The 25,615-nt window shown below is 33.4% G+C and overlaps 1 protein-coding gene across 1 annotated transcript; it reads left to right on the top strand.

The window, feature by feature from the left end:
- The first annotated feature begins 2,853 nt into the window (after positions 1–2,853).
- LOC134235529 (circumsporozoite protein-like) lies at positions 2,854–23,836 on the top strand. Its single transcript, XM_062717671.1, has 9 exons — positions 2,854–2,958; positions 4,962–5,079; positions 10,535–10,624; positions 13,840–14,619; positions 16,085–16,269; positions 16,571–16,862; positions 18,908–19,064; positions 20,559–20,646; positions 23,459–23,836. Exons 1-7 carry the CDS (start codon positions 2,890–2,892, stop codon positions 19,027–19,029), a joined length of 1,656 nt encoding a protein of 551 aa, XP_062573655.1. The 5' UTR covers positions 2,854–2,889; the 3' UTR covers positions 19,030–19,064; positions 20,559–20,646; positions 23,459–23,836.
- Positions 23,837–25,615: the final 1,779 nt, after the last annotated feature.

The following is a 25,615-nucleotide window of genomic DNA, read 5'->3' as shown; positions in this document are numbered from 1 at the left end:
AATGCAAACATCTTTAAACATGTTAAAAGAAAAAAAAAACATAAAAGTGCTAAACACTAATAAATTTTAACAGAAAGTTTATATCAAGACAACGTCCCAAAACTTACCCCAACTATTTGGACACATGCTCCACAGTTCAATGTGCACATGGTGTATTTAGGTTGTCAATGCTTTAACTCCCATTTCAAGAACTTGCTTGTTTTTATCATAAATGGATTTAAATTAACCGTCTATTAATGTCTTGAAATGACATTCTTGCTTCTTGATAACTTGATAGAACCCGCGAAGTGTGATAAACTAGTTACTGGTTACGACATCGTAATCATCAAGACGCTCGTAAAAGACTTTGATTAACACAGGCTTTGTCAAACGTTTACACGATTCTTTAGAAATAAGGTGTACATCAAACCCGATTTTATTTCAAACCATCATTGAATGACACAGTCGGCGGGTATTTTGAAAATAAAAGTGAAATTGACCTGTTTTATTTTTATTCCGTGTTTTGAAAAAATTGGGTCGGCGCTTCCCGTTAAACAGAAAATAAAAAAACTATGGCCTAATTCCATTCAATGGGTGTTTTACTGATATTAGTCCCACCTTTCATTACATGTACAGTCATGTATTTATTTCTTAATATTGCGAGTTTTAGAATTGTTATCCAGAAATTAGACCTGTATTTCTCATCATATGTATGATTAAGGTTACAGATTGCCTAGACTAAAAATGTTTTCCTTTGCATAGTAAAACCTTACAATATTGTCTGCTTCCTGTTATTAGCCCGACCTCATGTTCTAGCATGGAGGTAAAAATAACAACATGACATGGATTCCTTCGATGTTTTAAATATTCATCACTACTTTTATGCTCATTGCACTTGGATTTGGAAATAAAATCAAGTACAATGTATATTTTGTCAGAATCTAATGCCAAAATGTCATTGGCTGATTGAATCAATCTGCAGTTGCAGAAAAAACAATCGGATCTGAATGGGGACTGGCCTTTACATAGAGAAGTAAATCGGCCATTATGTCTGTTCAATGTTAAACTTATAGGCCATTTTGGCAGATGAATATGATTTTTTCCTGCCATTTTGAATTTTTATCGACAAATGGCCGATGGCCGACGCCAATCTGAAACCCTGCCTAAAGCGTAACAAACAGATGTACGGAAATCCCGATTAATAAATACCCTCACGCTTTTCAAGCAGGGGGTATAAAAAAGGACTAATGTAGGCAGGCAAGCATTATGGCCCATGCATTTTTTGCTATTCAATGTCTCTGAATGTCTTTCTCGATCAAGATTGTTGCAACTCAAAAAATGTGAAACAGTTGTCTGTATTTGAAATAATAAAACTGTTCACTCACTGAACCTCATGTTCAAAGATTTTATTTACACCATGTTCAACTTCCATAAGTGCTTTCAGTACTTTGATTTATGGAGAATGTTAGCACTTAATGAGAAATGTGCAAGCATGAAAGGTCGAAGTTCATGGGAATATTCACTTTTGTAAATGAAATGCAACTAAAAAACCTTTAAAATGTCTACTTTGGTACTGTTGACTAACCTGCGTATCTTGATGTATATTCACAGTTCAAAGAACAGAGACTGAATTTAACAGATATGTTGACATCTAGGGAATTTTCTGCTCTGCATCTAAACATAACTCTTTATTAGTGTCATGAAGAAATAATACATTGTAATAAATTTGCACCCATCATTTGACTTTGCTCTGTGTAATTCTTTCAACTTTGTTAACTTTGTAAACATTGACCAAGCAGCTTTAAACATGGATGATAGACTAATTGATTAACAGTTTGAGTGTATAATAATATCACTGAAAAACCTTCCATCAAGTTTTCTTTGAAATATATTTAGGAAAAGGCCCAAGGGCTTTACTGGGGCCAAATTAGGGATATTATAATGAAAGTTTTTAAAACTTTCTCTCACAAGAAAAACAAATCCATGATGAATGTATTAATACCAGTATGGATTCTGAAGCAATTCCTGACAGTGTTCCTTTTTTTTTTGGTTTAAATCAAGACACCCCTATAAGTCAAGTGGGGTGAGGGTCCACTTTAAAAAAAAAATCATTGGGAAAAAGTCAGATGCAGAACATCTGGATAAAGTGACTTCGGTAACTGTTTACCATAAAAGCATTGTGGCCCATGGGTCTCTTGTGTATAAGATGTAGCTAACCCATGCAAACAAAAAAAAAATTTCTTTTTTATTAAGTTTCCATTAATGAATCATTCAAAACATATTTGTTTTTCCAGCTTATCATTGGGAAATTGCATTTCTAAACACTTGGCAGAGTCAAGAATGAGGATGTTGACTAAAGGGTTTTTGGGCTAACTCTTACAAACAGCTATGTAAAACTACAAAACTCCAGAACAAATAAAATTTGATTATAGTGTAGAACCTTTTCCTATGACAAATTTGCCTAGGAGTTATTCCCCTTAGCTGTCATCTTATAGGGCAAAGTAGTGAATTCCCCTCTTTGAGCAACCAATTTTAAACATGCATGCAAGAAATATAGGGGGGGGGGGTATTAGAATCTTATAGTCATGAATTAATAGAGGCTTTAACAAAATATATATTTATACAAGAAATAATACTGTTATCTTTACATCAGTAACCAGTATAACAAATTGAAATTTGTTAAATAATAAAATGATCTGGCAATGTTGCCCTACAAGATGGCAGCTAGGGGGGAATAACTCCTAAACAAAATATGTCAAAGGAAAGGGGTCTGTTTGGATCTAAATTTTTTGCATGGTGCCCTGGGCCCCTTTATGGTCTTTCATTGATACTATTTTTTTTTTTAGAAGAAAAACTATATTGCTATAAAACTATACCACTGTGGTTACAACAGAAGAATGCCCATCCTCCATGGCCACTGATCCAACTTACAGTGCATGCATTTTAGATATAAACATTTCTTCTGGACTAGTTTTGATGGTAAGATTGTGAATGGCTTTCAGTATACACTCAGTTAAAGTACGAGGGTTGATCCAAAAGTAATGTCACTGTGTCAATATCTTTAATATTTGGCATCATATTATCAAATATGATATGCCAAAAGATGCATGAAAATAAATCTAATTGAAATTAAAAGTTTCATTTAATAATGTTTACTTAAATGAATTTTATAGAAGTTTAAAATATTAAATATAAGGGGTGTCGCCGCGTCAAGTTTTAAAGTGTAAATTATTAGAATGAAAAAAAGACAAACACATTAACATGATTAAAAAGCATTTAAAAAAGTGTCTTATTGCCCAATATTTTAAAAGGCAAATTTTTACGACATTTTCTAGTCTTAACTTGAAACTAAAATGATGTCATTGCTTTTTGATCATAAACATAGTTGTTTTAATCAGCTGTATTGAACAAAGGAAATGTCGAAAACTGCTAAAACGATCTGTAATGCGTTTTTGCTTCAAAATGGTGAAATCGCCCTTAGAGATAGTTACAACGATTTATCAGATACTTAGCAAGAAGAATGTAAATAAGAAACTTGTTCATAGATGGTTTCAGTAATTTTTAGCATGTCATGGGTCATTGAGTTATCAGCAGAGGACAGAATGACTGAAAGATGGGATGTTGGGCGGAAACATTCAGTGGTGTCTGACGTTGTCCAAAAAGAGCGCGATATGAGAAAAATTAAAGTTTGTCTTATGGTGCTGTACAAAGAATTTTGACAGAGAACTAAATTATGTATAGAGTGAGTGTACAATGGGTGCCAATAATTCTTTTAAAAAGAGAAATATATGTGAATGTGTTTGTGAATCTCAGATATTTTTAATGGAATGAAGGGGAAGCGTTTTCAAAAATGTAATACTGACGGCGCGCATCCATCATATAACTTTATCTATGTGAGGCGACTACCACAATTGCATTTTGTATATAATTCGATATTTTGAAAAGTATAAATAATTTTTATTTGATTTTTTCAGGACTGATTTGTAATCAATATAGCTTCGATCATGAATAATTTCATTAATTTACCTTGACTAGTAGCAATTTTATCAGAGTTGTGACATTACTTTTGGATCTACCCTCGTATATCATTGAGGGAGTTAGCAAGATTTCAGTTCCCCAAGAGCAAGTCTATTTCCCAAGGATCAGCCATTTTTTAAAAAAATTATTTTTATCAAAAAAATTATAAAATTAATTGTAACTACATGTAGTCTACAAAAATAAACTCTCATTTTTAACTGAGTGTGTTTCACCACTCCTGTGCAGTTGGCCTTTCTTCTTATTTGACATATGTGTTATGAAACACCTAGGGTGATTCTGATTACAATTTTTGAATTCTTGTACTCCCTTGTATATTTCATTCAACAGATATTTCAGGAATATTTTATATATTAACAGGATAGGTAGCCTTGCTTGTATAAAGGGAAGTTTTGCCCCATATAAACAGTCCTTTTTAGTAACCAGTTTTGTCAAACTCTCATTCCTTAATTTTTTTTTATTTTCAAGAGCCACTACACAAGCCTTGTATCTTTTCAAAATATAAAAAATTAAGAAATGAGAGTTTGAAAAAAAATTGAAAGCCAACTTGCACTGGTTAAGAATCTATGAGTTTTACACAGTTAAAAATAAATAAATTATTGGGATATATCTTAGAGAGATTTGGTATTATGATATTAAATATAAACAAGCTTCTGCTTCTACCGTGTATACCATTTACTCAATCTTCTTCAATGTAACATCCTCAGTGGTTGGGGTGGGTGGTAATAGAGTGAAAGGGAAAGATTACATTGATTTTAATGACATTAAAAAAAAAAAATACTGCACAACATGGAATGTTTTCAGAAAGTTTTTGTTGTCTTCCGAGCTCAATATTTATATACAAAATATACTTCAACTCTTTGACTTGTGAAAGGCAGTTTAAATCTTCTGTTTAGTATTTACAGTCAAATATGAATACACTCTCATGCCAAATTTGTTTTTTGTAGAGCAAGTTTGAGACTGCCACAGATCTAAAAGACTTAAATGAAATCAGTGTTGTGAAGATATCAAGTCATTCTGAAAGAGAACAGTCCATGGCAATGGAGATATGGTCTTTGAAAAGAAGTATGCACATACTAGTTTTTATATAAGTTTAAAAAAAATTAGAATACTTTAGAAGTACTTTTTTCCGACTGGTATTAATTTATGCTATGTACGCGGTTACCAATTTTCTGCTGAAATATGTCCAAGTGTACTTGATATAAATGTAAGGCATATAGTGACAGTCTAAGAAATCCGCATAATTTTCTACCTGTGGATTGAACAGAAATTGAGATTCCGCGGAATTATGACCCCGTGGAAAAAAGTACGTCTGCAGAAGAAAAAGAAAAACTATCATTAATTCTTAATTTAAAGATCTCCTTGGAAATACTTCAAATAGCTAAACAGAATTTCATGAAACTTTGTAGTTAATAGGGGCATACTGTGTAGACATGTACTGTAAATGTGGTAATATTGACAAGTTAAAATTGACGATTTTTTGTTTACGAAAATTGACGAGTGTTAATTTTTAAGAAATATTTAATCAAGAGTTTCAAATCTTTGAATTCACGGGGATACAAAGGCAGAGTCAGGATCACGTTAATTTAATTTTTGTTCAAACTACATGTATCAGCATGTGTAAGATTTGATTAAATAAATTGGCCTCTTGTAATTTCTTTAATGAATGAGGTGGCAAGCTAAGTCAAGCACGGCGTGATAATTACACTAAATTACACAATGTCATGCAGTATTTGATACACTAGTTAAGATTCAATAATTAATAAAAAGGAGATTATATATATCACTTTGTTTTCATAACTAAGGCAAAAAAAATTAATTTCTTGGTTCTCAGGCCCTTCCTCATCTCTTCCAAGGGTGCCTCATTGACCCTTTTTATTGCTAATTCAATAAAATCTAAACACCAAATCACCTCCCTCATCATTTTTTGAGGTTTTTGTACAATGTAAAAAGCTGCCTCATCATGTTTTGGGGGCAATAAAAAAGAAAAAAAAATCCTCCCTCCCTCATTATATTTCTTGAAAAAAGGCCTGAGAACCAAGTAATTACTTTTGCATGGCCTAATAACAAAAGAAATTAACAGTGACTTTGATGTAGTTCTAATAAAGGAAAGCTGTGAAAAGCGCTTAAGTGGTAAAGTTGTACAATGGTCAATGTCTGTTGTGACGCTTTATATATGATTTAAAGTTTGATGTGTGTAAATTCTGATGAGAAAAGAAAAATGGTCAATACAGTCAAATAAGCACATCGTCCAAAATTTCCAGGTTAACAGTTTATTAGGTCACCTGAGTAAGTCAGGTGACCTATTGCTATCCGTTTTCGTCCGTCGTCGTGTGTCGTGCGTCGTGTGTTAACAATTGAACATTTTCAGCTTCTTCTCTGAAACCGCTGAACCAATTTGAACCAAATTTGGTATACAGCATCTATGGGTGAAGGGGAACAAAAATTGTGAATTTTATGGTCCCCGCCCCCCTGGGGCCTGAGGGGTGGGGCCAAAACCACTAAAATTATTGCAATCTTTAAAAATCTTCTTCTTTACTCCTGGACATCAAGCAGGCAAACTGATGGCATGAATGTAATGAGCATTGAGTCCTCTACCAAAATTGTGAAATTCATGGCCCCAGGGTCAGGGGTTCTAGTGCTAGGGCGGGGCTATATAGATTATATAGTGAAAATGCATTAATTCTTTGAAAATCTTCTTCTCTGCTCCTGGGTATGTAATAAACTATCCAAGCACATAGTTATGATAAGAAAGAGTGCTTCTACCAAAATTGTGAATTTTATGACCCCAGGGTCAGGGGTTCTGGTGTTAGGGCGGGGCTCTATTGGTTTTATAGTGAAAATGCATTTATTCTTTGAAAATCTTCTTCTCTACTTCTTGGAATTAAATAAACTAACTAAGTACATAGATATGATAAGCAAGAGTGCCTCTACCGAAATTGTGAATTTTGTGGCCCCAGGGTCAGGGGTTCTGGTGTTAGGGTGGGGCCCTATTGATTATATAGTGAAAATGCATTAATTCTTTGAAAATCTTCTTCTCTGCTCCTGGGTATTAAATAAACTATCCAAGCACATAGTTATGATGAGCAAGAGTGCCTCTTCCAAAATTGTGAATTTTATGACCCCAGGGTCAGGGGTTCTGGTATTAGGGTGGGGCTCTATTGGTTATATAGTGAAAATGCATTTATTCTTTGAAAATCTTCTTCTCTACATCTGGGTATTAAATAAACTAACTAAGTCCAAAGTTATGTTGATCAAGAGTGCCTTTTTCAGAATTGTGAATTTTGTGGCCCCAGGGTCAGGGGTTCTGGTGTTAGGGTGGGGCCCTATTGATTATATAGTGAAAATGCATTAATTCTTTGAAAATCTTCTTCTCTGCTCCTGGGTATTAAACAAACTATCCAAGCACATAGTTATGATGAGCAAGAGTGCCTCTTCCAAAATTGTGAATTTTATGACCCCAGGGTCAGGGGTTCTGGTGTTAGGGCGGGGCTCTATTGGTTTTATAGTGAAAATGCATTTATTCTTTGAAAATCTTCTTCTATACTTCTGGGTATTAAATAAACTAACTAAGTACATAGTTATGTTGATCAAGAGTGCCTTTTTCAGAATTGTGAATTTTGTGGCCCCAGGGACAGGGGTTCTGGTGTTAGGGTGGGGCCCTATTGATTATATAGTGAAAATGCATTAATTCTTTGAAAATCTTCTTCTCTGCTCCTGGGTATGAAATAAACTATCCAAGCACATAGTTATGATGAGCAAGAGTGCCTCTTCCAAAATTATGAATTTTATTACCCCAGGGTCAGGGGTTCTGGTGTTAGGGCGGGGCTCTATTGGTTTTATAGTGAAAATGCATTTATTCTTTGAAAATCTTCTTCTCTACTTCTTGGAATTAAATAAACTAACTAAGTACATAGATATAATAAGCAAGAGTGCCTCTACCAAAATTGTGAATTTTGTGGCCCCAGGGTCAGGGGTTCTGGTGTTAGGGTGGGGCCCTATTGATTATATAGTGAAAATGCATTAATTCTTTGAAAATCTTCTTCTCTGCTCCTGGGTATTAAATAAACTATCCAAGCACATAGTTATGATGAGCAAGAGTGCCTCTTCCAAAATTGTGAATTTTATGACCCCAGGGTCAGGGTTCTGGTATTAGGGTGGGGCTCTATTGGTTATATAGTGAAAATGGATTTATTCTTTGAAAATCTTCTTCTCTACTTCTGGGTATTAAATAAACTAACTAAGTCCAAAGTTATGTTGATCAAGAGTGCCTTTTTCAGAATTGTGAATTTTGTGGCCCCAGGGTCAGGGGTTCTGGTGTTAGGGTGGGGCCCTATTGATTATATAGTGAATATGCATTAATTCTTTGAAAATCTTCTTCTCTGCTCCTGGGTATTAAACAAACTATCCAAGCACATAGTTATGATGAGCAAGAGTGCCTCTTCCAAAATTGTGAATTTTATGACCCCAGGGTCAGGGGTTCTGGTGTTAGGGCGGGGCTCTATTGGTTTTATAGTGAAAATGCATTTATTCTTTGAAAATCTTCTTCTATACTTCTGGGTATTAAATAAACTAACTAAGTACATAGTTATGTTGATCAAGAGTGCCTTTTTCAGAATTGTGAATTTTGTGGCCCCAGGGACAGGGGTTCTAGTGTTAGGATGGGGCCCTATTGATTATATAGTGAAAATGCATTAATTCTTTGAAAATCTTCTTCTCTGCTCCTGGGTATGAAATAAACTATCCAAGCACATAGTTATGATGAGCAAGAGTGCCTCTTCCAAAATTATGAATTTTATTACCCCAGGGTCAGGGGTTCTGGTGTTAGGGCGGGGCTCTATTGGTTTTATAGTGAAAATGCATTTATTCTTTGAAAATCTTCTATACTTCTGGGTATTAAATAAACTAACTAAGTACATAGTTATGTTGATCAAGAGTGCCTTTTTCAGAATTGTGAATTTTGTGGCCTCAGGGACAGGGGTTCTGGTGTTAGGGTGGGGCCCTATTGATTATATAGTGAAAATGCATTAATTCTTTGAAAATCTTCTTCTCTGCTCCTGGGTATGAAATAAACTATCCAAGCACATAGTTATGATGAGCAAGAGTGCCTCTTCCAAAATTATGAATTTTATTACCCCAGGGTCAGGGGTTCTGGTGTTAGGGCGGGGCTCTATTGGTTTTATAGTGAAAATGCATTTATTCTTTGAAATCTTTCCTTTGCTCCTGGGTTTTATGCCAATGATCCAAGTATATATATTTATGATGAAGAAAGTTGCATCTAGCAAAATTGTTTTTTTTTTTATGCCCCCCCCCTTGGGTCGGGGGTGAGGGGGGGGGTACAAAGTCTGAAAATAAATTAATGCTTTGAAATCTGCTCTTTGGTATTAATCAACCATTTTATGATAAAATTTGCACAATTTTGAAATATGTGGCCCCAGGTTCAGTGGTTCCTTTGGGATGAGGTGCACAACTGGTTATAAAGTGGAAGTGCATTTTCTCTTATGTTAATGTTACTCTGATCTTCCTCTGGATATTACGTATTACAAATAGAGTAAGCATGCTAAGTCTTTAATTATGATAAGCAATGGTGCCTCTTTCAAAATTGTGAATTTCATGGCCTCTGGTTAAAGACACGAACCAAATTTAATTGTTTGAAAATTGTTGCACAATACTCAGGTGACCTATAAGGCCCGTGGGCCTCTTGTTCACAAGAAATTCTGATTCAATTTATTTTTTAGGAGTTATGCCCCTTTTGAAATTATAAGTTGGGCCACAATATACTGTTTTGTGTATAAACTTTGGGGAGAAGGTCTAGCTAGCATGTGCATCATATAACCTAGCTTATTTAATTATGAATATTTACATTTGCAAATGTTTTCCTTTATATAACACTACTGAAAGCAATGCGTATCTATAACTGTATAAACACAAGTACGGGGTCAAGAGGTCATAGATGTGCGTATAGATAAATGTTTGATGTAATTTTTCTGTGACGTCATAAAGGGTCGACGCGCGTTCAGTAGATTACATACATGCCGTTGGGTTTGAAAAATAACGCAGTTCACACGTTAAAAGTCACTATCAGGCAAATTTAAAGTATGAGTAAGTCATAAATGTAAAATATAAGTAATAAGGTATCATTTAAAAACATCTATCGGGCTATAAATACGGGTTGGTACGAGATTAAATTCACCATAAAGCCCTTCGGGCTTTATGGAATTTAATCTCGTGACCAACCCGTATTTATAACCCGATAGATGTTTTAAATGATACCTTGTTTCTTAAAGAGAAGCTGTTTTAATGCCTGAAAATGTTTCTTCAGTGCACCTCCGGATCACAAACAGATCTGTATTCAAATGTGACAAACATCTGTAAAAAGGATTGAAAAAGGGTGGAGGGGGGGCTACTTATTTGATGTATGTTAGTAATGTATATCATTATCATTCATTCTGTGTACTAAGTATTGTCAAGCAATTGTGGGGTATGTGAGCTTACTCACCTTTTTTTTCCTTTTTAATAGCTAGGGGTCCATTCATAAGAATAAGTTCCTTTAAGTGCACCATAACACTGATTGGAACCAAGAATCCAATTCCATCCAAAGTGCTTGGAGGTATGTAAGAATTTTGCCATCTTTTAAATATTTTTTTAAATTTTATTTATAAAGAGCTTTCACTGACAACAAGAAAAGTTGTATACGAGGGTTGATCCAAAAGTAATGTCACAACTTCGATAAAATTTCTCCTACTTGACGTAAATTAACAAAATTTTACATGATGGAAGTTATATAACTTTAGATCAGTACTGAAAAATTCAAAATAAAATGACTTACACTTTTCAAAATATCGAATTAAACACAGAGTGCGATTATGGTAGCTAGTTCCCGCACCTAAATAACATCATAAAACGGATATGCGCTGTCACACACTTTTAAAAAGGCCCTCTCATTGTTTTATTAAAAAAAATGAAATTCACAAAACATTCACATATTTTCTTTAAGAACAATTGGCACTAATTGTACAGTTTATCTATAATTTAATCCTTCATCAAAATTCTTTGAACAATACCATAAGACAAACTTAAAAGTGTCTCATATCACTCAGACTGCCACAAATCTAGTTTACGACAACGTCGACGCCATTGAGCGTTTTCACTCGACCTCCTATCTTTCGGTATTTCTGTCCCCAAATGAACATTTATTTACCTATTACCCGCCCAAAATCTCTGAAACCATCTATGAACAAGTCTCTCGTTGACATTCTTTCCTCTGCGAGTTTGATTCACCATCATAACTGTTTCCTCTTGTGATTTCCCAATTTTGAAGGTAAAATACATTTATTTACAACTAGTTTTTGTGTTTCATTCTATTTCGACATTTCCTTTCTGCAATACATCAGATATAAACAATACTGTTTATGATGAAAAAAAAAACAATGCTGCCATTTAATTTTTAACTAAAGATTAGAAAATGTTGAAAATTTTTTCTTTTAAAATATAGGATGGTTAGACGATTTTTTAGATACTTTTTTAAATGTGTTTGTCTTTTTTCATTCTAACAATATTTACTTTAAAACGTGACATTTAGTTGTGACGCGGCCACACCCTCTGTGTTTAATGTTTAATACATCTATAAAATTAATTCAATTGAACATTATTAAATGAAATTTTCAATTTTGATTAGATTTATGTTTATGCATCTTTTGGTACATTATATTTGATAATATGACACCAAATATTAAAGATATTGACACAGTGACATTACTTTTGGATCAACCCTCGTACATACATGTCTCGTACATGTATAACAATAAAATATCATAATCCATTAATTTAAAAGAGAATATTGTATGTGTTCAAAAATTAACTTTCTCAAAATTTAGCGCAGTCATCGGGTATGGAGTTTTTGGCGTAGTCATGAAGTAGCACTACACATGTATCGCTAAAAAATAATTTAAAAAAATTTGTTGTTGTCTTTCTGTTTGAGTTAAATTTAAACATCTTGCACTAAATAATTTTAAACATCGTTTTAGATTATAGGTGTTCAATTAGCATATCCACCTGGCTAAAATTAGCCTAAAGGTATTTATTGTGTGGTCATTGTTTTGGTGTTGAATATTTATTTACCATTTACTAGTAATTAAAAACAATTAAGTTAGTATTTTCTTGACTAGGAAGATCAATAATGTGTAATAATTTTAGAGTAGTATTGGGTAACTAATACTGCATGTGCAATGTACTTTGTCAGATCATCACCTACCGTAAATCTGGAAATTTTTACGTCAATTTTATTTTGCGAATTCTTGTCAAAATGGTGTTGATTAATTTTTACGTTTCAAAATTTTGCGAATTACCACTGCTTTGTTTACATTTTCTTATTCATTTGGTATTTTATTTTTAAGAAAAATATTTTTGCGAATACAAAGAACTCGCAAATTTGCTAAAAATTTATCTACAGCAAAAAATTCCAGATTTACGGTATTGAGTAGGCAGGTCGACACAGTTGAACTGAATGGTGTAAGTGATAAGTGCTAATTACCCATTAAAAATTTAATTGATGCTCAAAGTTAATTTGAAAAAATGTCACATTAAACAGTCATGGAATTAAATTTACATGTACATTTATATAGGCTTATTGTCGATTGAAATAGATAAATAATCAGGCTCGATGTTTAATGCCAGATAAAATGGCAGATCGAAGCAAGTAAATGAAAAAAACTAGGGATGTCAATACTTAACCGGTTAATCGATTAATCGGTCAGAACGATGCTAATCGGTTAGAAAATCTGTAATCGGTTAGTCGGAAAAAATAAAATATATCTGTAAATTGGGTCATATTTTCTTACAATTCACTTTTTAGAAAGGAAACCACTGCTTAAATTTCATTAAGTGTTTTTACATATTTTGTAATTAAATAATTTGGCGGTATTTATTATAGCTCTCCTGATTGAGGTCACAGGATAATTGGTCAGTTTGTAAAGTGTTAATTGCTGTTTTTAAAACATCATGTTGTTATCCAGACTGCTCTGCAAGTGAATTTGTAATGATAGTAAAAACAACACCATTTAGCACTTTGAATAAGTATGTCTATATTTTGCCGTTATCTTTTAAGTTATATTAGAAAAATCAGTGTAAGTAAAGTGAGAGTTTAGACATGGTTTTGATCATGGCGACAATGCAGAATAAACTCCTTTTACGTCTGCGTTGGAAAAATCTCTGTGTCTGGATTCTCAGGCAAAATTCATGGTTTTCTAATTTTTCCTTGTATAGAGAATTTATAATAAGATATACTCTTATGCACATAAAACATCCAGATCAAGATAATTAATAGAATTAGAATTAATATGTCTTAAAAAGTTTTATAGCCTTCTTGTGTATATGTAGAAACATCACAATAAACATCTTGATTCGACTAACCGGTTAATCGGTCGGAACGTCTTGCGATTAACCGATTAGCAATTCTGTAATCGATTGCCATCCCTAAAAAAAACTTCATATCGCATTCATTTATTAACGGTTATTATGAATAAGCGCATCACAGTCTGCGCCAGAGCCACTAAAATATGAAGTCTGCTTTTTTAGGTACACAATAACATATAGACAGTAATTTTGTGTCCAGGACTTCTAAAAAAGTAAATCTATGCGCTATATACATTCTCCATATGAGTGAAAAATTCTCTAGAGGAATGGTAAACAACAAACAAATGAAACAATTAGGCAATGCCCATTGGTGACAATCCTATGTTTTTCAAATTTTGGCAACTAATTTTTAATTTTAGCTTCTGCACATCTTTTTAATTTTGTCTGTTAACTTATATTTTCCAACCAAAGAAAAGGACGCAAACGAAAACCCTGGGACTGATGTAGGACCAATAGAAGGAAAGGATGCGAACAAAAACCCTGGGACAGATGTAGGACCAATAGAAGGAAAGGACGCGAACAAAACCCCTGGGACTGATGTAGGACCAATAGAAGAAAAGGACGTGAACAAAAACCCTGGGACTGATGTAGGACCAATAGAAGGAAAGGATGCGAACAAAAACCCTGGGACTGATGTAGGACCAATAGAAGGAAAGGATGCGAACAAAAACCCTGGGACTGATGTAGGACCAATAGAAGGAAAGGATGCGAACAAAAACCCTGGGACAGATGTAGGACCAATAGAAGGAAAGGACGCGAACAAAAACCCTGGGACTGATGTAGGACCAATAGAAGAAAAGGACGCGAACAAAAACCCTGGGACTGATGTAGGACCAATAGAAGGAAAGGATGCGAACAAAAACCCTGGGACTGATGTAGGACCAATAGAAGGAAAGGATGCGAACAAAAACCCTGGGACTGATGTAGAACCAATAGAAGGAAAGGATGCGAACAAAAACCCTGGGACTGATGTAGGACCAATAGAAGAAAAGGACGCGAACAAAAACCCTGGGACTGATGTAGGACCAATAGAAGGAAAGGATGCGAACAAAAACCCTGGGACTGATGTAGGACCAATAGAAGGAAAGGACGCGAACAAAAACCCTGGGACTGATGTAAGACCAATAGAAGAAAAGGACGCGATCAATGACAAAAATTCTTTGTCTGATCTAAAGTCATTGATAACACCTGGTATGTGCATTTCAGTAATATGAAATAACTTAACTTCTGTTAAAGTTCAGATGAATAATTTCGAGTGTGAAAGGAAACCCATGATTAATTAGCATTTTTCCTTTCTTTACTCTCACAATAGCAAATGATATTTTGACATTGAAATATGAAGGTTGTCAGAAAAGTTCGCGGACAAGTTCTACTCTGAGTGCACTATGTCAAAGAAACAGGTTAAAATCCTCAGATAAAAACTTTACCTATTTTCCATTAAATATAAAAAGATTTTGTGTTTCCAGTGATCAATAAAAAATATACAGCTATTTTATTTTAATAAAACATGCTTCATGGAACATGCCAAGTTTACGTTACATAGAAGTTTTAATGAATCAATATTTAAAAAATTGGACAGTTGCAGTGCAAAAAGATTGATGATATTTTACCTGCAGCTACAGTATTCATGAAACGTCACTTTGGGAAATTTTGAATTAAATTGGAGGGTATATGAGTGTTTTATAACGATTTATAAGTAATCAACATGTAAAAACAAAGCCAAGAATGGAAAAGTCATTGAACATCATGGAGCATCGAGCTACTAAAAATTATGTGTGCAGACAGGAAAATGTCCAAAAAGAGACAAATTTAAAAATGCTTCTAGATGCTGCTGAAAATTACCTACATGTATAAAGGACAAAAGTTTTCAAATGGTTTCAAAAGCTTTATAAGAATGGAAGAATTGACATTTTCAATGATCAACTCCTTCTATATCTCAATTCCCCACTTATTGCATGGATGTTGCCCTATAGATTTTTGCATTGCTTTCTTACCTGATTGCTTAACTGCGCTGACATAGAAAAGAAAAGAAAATGCTAAGAATGGAAGATATTTAGAACTATGAAAAAGCTTAAATAACGTGTTTGAAATCTGATTGTCATGTCACTTAATGTCAAGTGATTGCTCCATGCAAAGTAAAAATCTTTGTAAATTTTCAAAAGTTATGTAAATGGGCCTGATTTTTTACATACTAATAAACAAAAGATAGGAATTTAATCAGACATAGTTCATACTTCACAGTACACAATACATTTTCCTTAAATCATTGTGTCCGCAAACTTTTCTAACAACCCTTGTACTATCAAATATGAATAGTGCATTTTAAAAAAAATGCAAAGTCAGCCACTTAAGATTGAGTTGTCAATAGTAATCTCACATGCATTCACATAGATTCTCAGTCTTTTTTTTCTTTTGTTGGTATCTAATGAAAAAGATTAAATACAATTATAAGCAGTATTTTACAGTCGGAAATATAAAGTACATTCGACTTAAAATTATAATATGAATTTTATATGCTAACTAATAATTATTTTTTAAAGCAACAAACAATAAGTTCAAGGATGAAAGATTTAAGAGGAGAAGAGCAGATGGTCCAAAGCAAGATTTGTCACCATTCATGATTCTGTGCTAAATAATTATTATCTGTCTTTTAAAGGAACAAACAAGAATAAGTTCAGGGATGGAAAAATGAGAGGAGCAGATAGTCCAAGGCAAGATTTGTCACCATTCATGACTCTCCTACAGTTGTTCAATAGGGTTGCTTCATCAAAGATTGGCATGGTTCTCCTGTTATTACTATGTTTTGCTTCGTCAGTGATTGGCAAATCTGAGGGAAATCAGGTAGGATTTAAATAGAAATGGTACCAAAAATCAAATAGATTGTCAATAAATTTATTCACAACCCAAAGTTCATCTGTTAGGAGCAACAACAAGCTATAATTTGATGTCTTTAGTAAAGTTCCATATATGCATTATGTAAATTAATTTTTATATTTAATGTTATTGTCAAAGTTAATTTCTGAAATTCAATAAACATTCAAGCTTTTTCAATTCATGGGTGTATGCAAGGGGCTTCAGCTATGAAATGCCAAGCGACATAAATAAGCAGTCAATCTCAAAATTGTTTTGTTTTATTTGATAGGAACCCAAATGTGATCCACCTAAAGAGCCGATTTCAAAGCTTTATTTTTTGAAAGGAAACGAAACATACAAATCTGACATCGTCAACTTGCAATGTGGAAATGGTTCAATAGCTGTGTGTTTGCCTGTCGTCCCTGGATCAGACCTGGCAGTTGGATGTGCTCCAGACAAACCGATAAATGGAAAAGGCTGCCCAGAATGGAATAACGAAAATGGTTGCTATGTGTTCAATGTCAGATACAATAAATGTGAGACCTGCAGTGACTTCTACCTACTTTCAAATGCAAGCGAAGGTAAGATATTTTGAAGTAATTAGTTTTCCTGAAAATAGAATTTGATTTGGCAGGATGCCAGAAAACTCATTTATTAGAGTTGGGTATTGCAAGTGAAAACCATATTGCGATATATTGCAATATTTTACTTTGAATAATGCAATATATTGCGATATATTGTAGATTAATTATCATTATCATCCTTCAGAATTATACAGTGAATCTGATTGGTTTAGAGCAGGTCACGTGCAAAGAGACAACTCGTGATGTCCCCCTCACGCGCAGGGAGACAACTGTTATCTCCCTTCAGATGACAATGAAATAGCGTAAGCAAGCATGCAGGGTTATTTCTGTGTTGTCGCCCTTTGAATAAAACTACAGTGGTTCAAGCGAGATAACTCCTATTTATTAGTACATAAGTACAATGGCTAAATATGCGGGATCGGTAAACAATAAATTCTAACGATGACGTCAAAGTTGTCTTTTGACATATTTTGAAAGTATACGGAATCGGAGCAGATTAGAAGAAAATAAGAGGTTTGATTACTATTTTCTACTCTAGCTAATTGATAATTGTATATTCTTCAGGATAATAAAACTATTATGAACTGTTTAGAAATGAGACATCACGAATTATCAGGTCTGAGTAGGGTAATCACCCGAGGGCGCAAGAGCCCTCGGGTGATTACCCTACTCAGACCTGATAATTCGTGATGTCTCCCTTCTAAACAGTCCATAATTGTATATTAATAAATTTGTGCAGAAAGTTTAAAATGCTGTCAAGTTCAAAGACTATTTGAATTTATCATCAAAGACTATTTGAATTTATCTATTAATTTTAAAGGGGGTGGGGGAAAAGACATTAATCGTACGCATAATTATAAGAACTTTTAATCAAAAACCAGGTTAAAAAATCAAAACAAAATGTACTTATTTGATGTATTTTCAAATTGAATAAAAAAGTTTATGCATAGTATATTCTTTGTTTTATTTTTTTGTTTTTTTTGGGGGGGGAGCGGGGGGGATTGTTTTATTGAAATAGCATAAAATGTAACTTAATGATTAAAACAATACATACTAAATAGAAAGTTTATGTGGTCACAGAATAAAATTAAAGCCAGAAAGAAATTGTGACCTATTTTCAGGCGTTTGGTGTTTTAGTCTGACACGACCTAATTTCATGTTATGACATACGATCAGGAACGGTATTGGCCTATATTTATTGTTTTTAATATACATGCTCCTGGTATAGCATGAAGGTGTTTACTATTTAAAATGGCATGAAACTTGTTAAAAAATAATAAAAAGCATCACTTTATCAAGTGAAAACATTGATGGCCATTTATTTGTAATATGTATCTTGAACCTAACATTCATCGTCGATCGTGTAGATTTCATGAGATTTTGGGAACCACAGTAAACATGGTATACACCCTGTAGAAATGTTTTATATATATATTTTCTTTCTTAATAATTTTATTTAAAAGTCTTTTTATTAATTATTAATTTTATTTTAAAGTAAGATATTTAAATTTGCGACAATGAATGAAAAGCTTAATTCCTCTCTCTCTTTTTTTCTCTCTATCTGCCTCTGAAAGTTGACGAAGTATTTTTTTTAACGATATTGAAAAGGCCTGGTGAAGTTACAAGTATTATTTCAGCAGTTTCTACAATAAAGGAGGCTTTTATATATTTTTATAAATATCGTGAAATACCGGTATCTGATTTTTATATCACGATATATTATCGTTGTGGATAATACCGCAATATACCGATATACCGGTAATATTGCACAGCCCTATCATTTATCCCAGCTTAAATGCAAAATAAATTTTTTAAAGAAATGAATGTATATGCCTGAAACTTTTATAAATGATGTGTATATCAATGAACTTGTTCACCCAGCCTGCACATTTTTGAATAAACACTGACTGTTGAGCACATCAACCAATGAAATATATTATCTGTCATAATGAAATGAATAATGAGATACATGTAAACAATTTCAGGAAGAACAGTTTGTAATTATTTATAATGTTTTTTTTTTCTTTTATCATGTTGTATAGTGGCAAAATGTTTCAAAGATAAAAGAGCTACGACGACTGAGCAAACCACTGGTACCAGTGCTAAAGGAACTCGTGACAAAGGGACCAGTCTTGAACATGGAGATGAGACAACAGCAGCCTGACCCAATAAAACCTCTGGGAAGTCTGAAGGCAATAAGTAAGTCACAGTTATAGATTTTCTAAATCCATATTAGACCTCTCTGAAACTGATAATGTACTATATATCATCATGGCATCCAAGTCAACCTCTAATGATGCAGACAGAGTGAAATACCCCTCTGCTCCAAAATTTCACCAACTTTTCAAATTCTCAATATTGATTGCTATCAACAACAATAGCAATGGATTCAAATAGAAAATAGTTTGAAGTATGAAGCCTTTCTTACTTTTTCAGAAATGAACATTTCATATTTCTTAAGGTCAAGATCTAGTAAATGAAAGGTGCCTACAGATTTATCAGATTTGTGAAATAAATTCATTTATTGATGCTTTACAACTATAGCTTGGTCAAATAAGGTGTTTCGGGGCATAATTTGTAGGTGAACAAGATTAAAAACTGTATTTTAAACTGTCTTTTTTAATGAAAAATTAAGAAAACCAGTCATGAATATTGGAGTTTTTTTATATTCGACAGAGGAAATGTATCCAGATTGCCTACAGTCTCTCAGAAAACAGTAATTAGTATGTTAGTGGCCTCTCCTTTAAATCAATATCAAATTTAATATAGGTATCCAGTTTACTTTTCATATGATTTCAAATTGAATGTCATGAAAATACCTTTTTTTCTGCATAAATCTGCTAAAGCCGTAAAGTACGGGAAAAAGAAAGTTGAAATTGATTATGACGTCATAATGGATCTAGCACCAAAAATTTTGTCTGAAGTTATTTACTAGATCTTGACCTTAACATGATATAAAGAAAATTTGACATGGGGAATAGAAAAATGAGTAATTTTTTTTATATTGTCAAAAAATTGAAAAAGTGAGACATGTATGAAAATATTAATTAATTATGGATAATTAAATGGCACAGATATAGATTTTTAAATGAATAAAAACATTTTGAATTAAAATCTATTAAACATAATGCAAATATTGCTATAAGCACATGTCATAGAGTTCAGATTTTCACACTTAAGTCTTAACAACCCTTATTCTTTCTTGTGTGCACAATGTCCAATTGCTTCACAGATAAATAATTTAAAATAAATATAAAAAGTTATTTTTCCTTTAAATTAATTTTTGAAGTTACGGTGTAACATATCACTCTGATAAGAGAGATAACTTTTTGAGAAAATAATGCTATACCCCCGGCGTCAGTGTTAGCGTTGGCGTCCCAGTTAAAGTTTTTGGAGCAGGTCCATTCCCTGGTAACTATAAGCCCTGCCTGAACCAAACTTGCATGGATGATGCATCTAGGGATGGACACTATCAGACTTGCTTCGGATGCTGGATCTGACCTATGTCAATCCCTAGTGAACTTTAAGACCTGTTTAAACAGAACTTGCTTGAATATTGTTGTCAGGATAAATACTATATACTTAGGACCCCTATACTTATACTGATAACATTTGTTGAGGTAAGCTTCGTCATCTTCGATTACCTATGGTTTTGTATGCATGACAATTGAATCTCAATCTTTTTTTTTACAGTGAACCTGAGATAGTAATTACTATTGTTGCTGTAGTCATGTTAGTTGGTACTCCTTTTGTCATTGTTGCTGTAATTAAAGTGCGAAATGTAAGTAATACTTGGTATAAATTAATTTTTTTAAACCTCAATGTACTGGGTGTACTGTTTTATCCTTGTTTGTGTGTCTGTCGTGTGTGTTTGTATTGGTGTCTAGCTGCCTGTCCTTCTGCATTTTAAAAAAATTTTTAAAAATTTCTACATGTACTTTGGTTCGAATTCAGTTAGACATGATACACATGTAGATTATACTATGATGCATAATTGTAAGCATCAAACTTTGATTTTGACAAATGTCATTGCCATGGTTACTAAAAGTAGGCAAACAAGGAATTCAAAATGCCTTCAGTTTTGGTCCATTTTCAATAGGACTCGGTACATAGGTAGACTTAAAAAAAAAAACATGACACCTTGTTTCATGTTTTCACTATGGGATGTTGAAATGGGAACTAAAATTTATTATTTCCATGAATTTGTTTCAAAACACTACCACTTTTAAAGTTTTTTGTTCCATTTTAATAAGACTTGTCACACAAGAAGACATCTTCCCAAGTCAAGAGTTTCTGATCCGCTCCGCTCCACATAAACCCTTGACCGAATAGGCTAAGTTTGACGGGGTTTACTGTCACGCCATCTAGTGAGATTTACATATTCTGAACTCTCCTGACCTCTGCTATTAGCGAATCAGAGTAAAAGAATTCAACAGAGAATTCGAGATAATATTGGTAATCGGTAATTAATTCAATATAACTCAACTAAAAAACTGAGACAAACCTTTAGAAGGGCTATCTAATGAAAAATACATTATCCTTGGGACTAAAACTGACGTGTTTTTCTGTTTACGATGTAGTTTCAGTTTGAATAAAACAATGATTTTGATTGGTTCCTGAAAACTTGCATGAGGCCATTCAGAGAACGCATTTCAAACCCCGTCAAACTTAGCCTATTCGGTCAAGGGTTTGTGTGGAGCGGAGCGGATCAGAAACTCTTGACTTGGGAAGATGACAAGAAGACTACACCAAGATACATGAAAATCAATTTTTAGTTATGATAAACAGTGTTGCCATGGTTACTGAAAAATAGGAAAAAATTAGTGTTGGCAACGAGTACCCGGTTAACCGGTTAACCGTCGAACGATGCGAGTATCGGTTAGTAAAACTGCTATTCGGTTACTCGGATAAAAATACATTTTTCATAGTAAATACGTCTAAAATGATTTTTTATGCGATTTGTAAATGTATATTGGCACATTTCCCTAAATTAATTACCGTTAATTACTGTTAGGCTTGCTCTACTGGTTTACAATTGGGATCGATTTGTTTTGATTGGTTTTCACAGCGTATATAATTGATGGCTTTGATTACCAGGGGGGTACATGTTTTGAAAACCTGAGTTATAATTACCTAAATAGACCTGTGATAGTTAGAGGAAGTTACTTTCACAAGATGCCGCCTCAAACATCTAAAGCGTGGATATATATTTTTTTAAAAACCGACTGAATCGAAATCTGTCAAATGCAAATTATGTGAATCGGAGTTGTCATATACGGGTGGAACTACAATATGCTAAATCACCTTAGATTGAAACATAATTCGGAAACCAGTGACTTGCAGGAAACTCCACAAAAACAACCAGCAATTACAGGGTCATGTGTTGATTATTTTTTTTTCTTAAACGAAAACAAATTGAATGTTTCGAGTGACATTTAAAATCAATAGTGTTCGAAGATGTTGTGTTTTTTTTAAGTTTGTATTTGTAAATAAATTAAAACTCATATACAATGTACGTTGCATTCGTGGATTATTTTTCCCAATAAGTAAAAGGATGAGGTTAATAATACATACGGAAACTATAGCAAAAAAATCATCCGAGTAACCGGGTACTCGATCGGAAGATTAAGCGAGTAACCGGTTACTAAAAATCGTCCGATTTGCCAACACTAGAAAAAATCCAATTTCAGTGAGACTTGTTACACAAGTAGATAACTATACTTAGACAAATTGTTTCAAAGTAATACTCATCTTACAGTTTTGGCCAGATTTCCACAAGACTTGATACAGAAGTAGATAATTTTTATGCGCCCGGATCGATACATATATTGTTTTTGTCCTGTCTGTTTGTCTTTCTGTCTGTTGTCATCTTTAACCTTCGTCAAAACTTTTGAACCATAAGAGATAGATACTTCATTTTTGGTATGCATACTCCACTAATAAAGTTCTTTCAAATGATATCAAGTTCAATGACCTTGTGACCTTGACTGTGACCTACATGCTAAAAATAATTTTTTCAACTGTTTGTCATAACTTTTGAACCATAAGAGATAGGGACTTCATATTTGCTATGCATACTCCACTAATAAAGTTCTTTCAAATGTCATCAAGGACAATGACCTTGTTACCTTGACTGTGTACTATATGCTAAAAATAGCTTTTTCTACTTTTTGCCTCAACTTTTGAACCATAGGAGATAGGGACTTCATATTTAATATGCATACTCCACTAATAAAGTTCTTTCAAATGACATCAAGGTCAATGACCTTGTGACCTTAACTGTGACCAATATACTAAAAATAGCTTTTTTGAACTTTGTTGACGCCGGGTGCATAGTGTTTCACAAACATATATAATAAGTACATACCTGTAGAGCTACAGTTTTGTTAGAGACATATTGTGTAATTGACATTGTGTAAGTTGATGAAACTTCGATTTAATGTACCTACTTCTAACCAAGAAAAAGATATTGAGAAGATCACCACTTTAATTGTTGTGTTTATCCAGTATCTTTAAAGATAGATGTATAGATTTTTATTTCTGATGCCTATGTACTTGGATTTTACTCTAGTGTATGTCATATGTTTTTTCAGAGACTTAGAAACCCTGACACTGAGCAACAACAACCAGTAGAAGGATCTTCTCGTGAGGAACTACAACCAGTGGCAGGATCTGATCCTGAGCAACAACAACCATTTGCACTATCTGATCCTGAGCAACAACAACCATTCGTACGATCTCATCCTGAGCAACAACAACCATTCGTACGATCTGATTCTGAGCAACGGAATGATCTATGAATCAGTTTGTTAAGGATATCCAATTCTCTGTCAGGAAGGATAACTCTTAAAATTATTATTTTATTCTAAAAGTCTAGACATAGAGTTTGAAATCGAAAACTTTTTTTATGCAACCATTTTTTTATGTTTCTTGATATGATTCAAAGTTTTTTGAAGTGTTTAGAAAGGGACTTGTAAAAAGTTGACATGTTTACCCCCCCCCAAAAAAAAACAAAAAAAAAACAAATACAAATAGATTTAGAGTTTTTATTTCATTTCTAGCTTTGAAGGGGCTGGGGGGTTGTGGCCATTTGTTTTGTATAATTAATGATGGAAATAGAAGACTCAGGATACCAAATTACTATGAAATACATGTATATACAATTTTGAATGCCTAGATACTTATATTTTTTAAATCTAATTAAAAAATTATGATTTTTGACCAATTTTAAATGAAAAAATACAAGGTTGTTGTTTCGTTTGACTGTTCCTGAATTCATGTATATACTGTGTATTAGAGATTTGATAATTTTCCTTATATAATATTTATGATTAACTGTAATGATTAACTTTGAAGAATTACTGCTGTTAAGTAAATTCAGTTGTATTTCTGTGAACTAATTCATTCACTTTTTTGTCTGTTTTATAAACCTGAGCATCAGACTTTCTTTAATTTTTTTTTTAAATAAAATAAAACAAAATTTATGAATTTTATTGTCTTTCTCTCTAGGATGAAAGGATTTTGGCAATCTACTGTCACCTAACTGTAGAAAATATTTATTTTCAGATGATATGAAAGGAAACTGACATGATGATATCTCTTCCCGAGCAGTTGCGTGATGGAAGTTGCACAAAAATAAATAAGACTAAGAAAAAGTTCATAAGTTTCTAGCACTTGCAAATTGAGAGCACAAGCACATGACAAATGACTCCTCCGCTTTTGAGAAGTTTAAGCTCACTTCAATGAAGTTGGGGTAGCTTAAATGATACCGTCATCATCATATGTTAAGGTTTTTGGTACAGTTTTCTATAATAAGTATTTCTGTGCCCTACATTTATCAGAAATGCATGCTTCTATGATGTTTTATTATACTTGCCAATGTTTTAGATGCTGCAATTTCAGCAAAGGAATGATCAGATAGATGTTATTGGAACAGGCTCAAGTTTTTGGTCAGGTCTTGCTTCTTAAAATTTATTTGGTCTTTTTTAAACCAAACTTCATGAACTTGCATCGTTGATACATCTAAGGATGCTGGATCTGACCTACATTTCATGGATGAGTGAATAGGTTAAGGTTTTTAGAGCAGGTCTCATTCTAAAGTACAGTGTAACTATAAGCCTTATGTTGAGCAAAGTTGCATAGATGATACATCTAAGGATGCACACTTATTAACATGCATCGGATGCTGGGTGTGACCATAATCTTTGGGATGCAGATCTCAAGATCTAAAGTAATTATATAATTAGCCCTATGTTGAGCAAACTTGCATGACGATAAATCTAAGGATGCATACACATGAACTTGTTTTATATGCTGGATCTGTCTAGATTTTAGTGAACTGGTCAAAGATTTTGGAGTGGTATCATTTCTAAGTAATTATTAGCCCTATGTTGAGCAAAGCTTGCATTGATGATACATGTAAGGATGCACACTAAAAGAATTGCTTCAGATGCTGGATCTGGGATTCATTTTTCAGATTATGGACCAGGTTAAAATTTTGGTGCAGGGCTATTGGGTCTAATACTAAGAAACTATAAAGCATATCTGAGCCAAATTTGCAAGATGCATCAAATTATGAACACACTCAAACTTGCCTCAGATGCTAGGTTTTAAATACGTTTTCTAGATGAGTGACTAGTTGGAAGTTTTCGGATGCCCATTTTTAAGTATCTGCAGGACTTGTTATCAAAATTGCATTTATATGTATGTTGCATCTTAGGATGTAAATTACTAAATTACATGTATTAACT

Source organism: Saccostrea cucullata, unplaced genomic scaffold, assembly GCF_032062105.1.
Source record: "Saccostrea cucullata isolate Sc308-1 unplaced genomic scaffold, CSIRO_AGI_Scuc_v1 ctg403, whole genome shotgun sequence".
Lineage (NCBI taxonomy): Eukaryota > Metazoa > Mollusca > Bivalvia > Ostreida > Ostreidae > Saccostrea > Saccostrea cuccullata.
The sequence above is the reverse complement of the archived record's forward strand: the minus strand, read 5'-3'. Positions and strand labels throughout refer to the sequence as shown.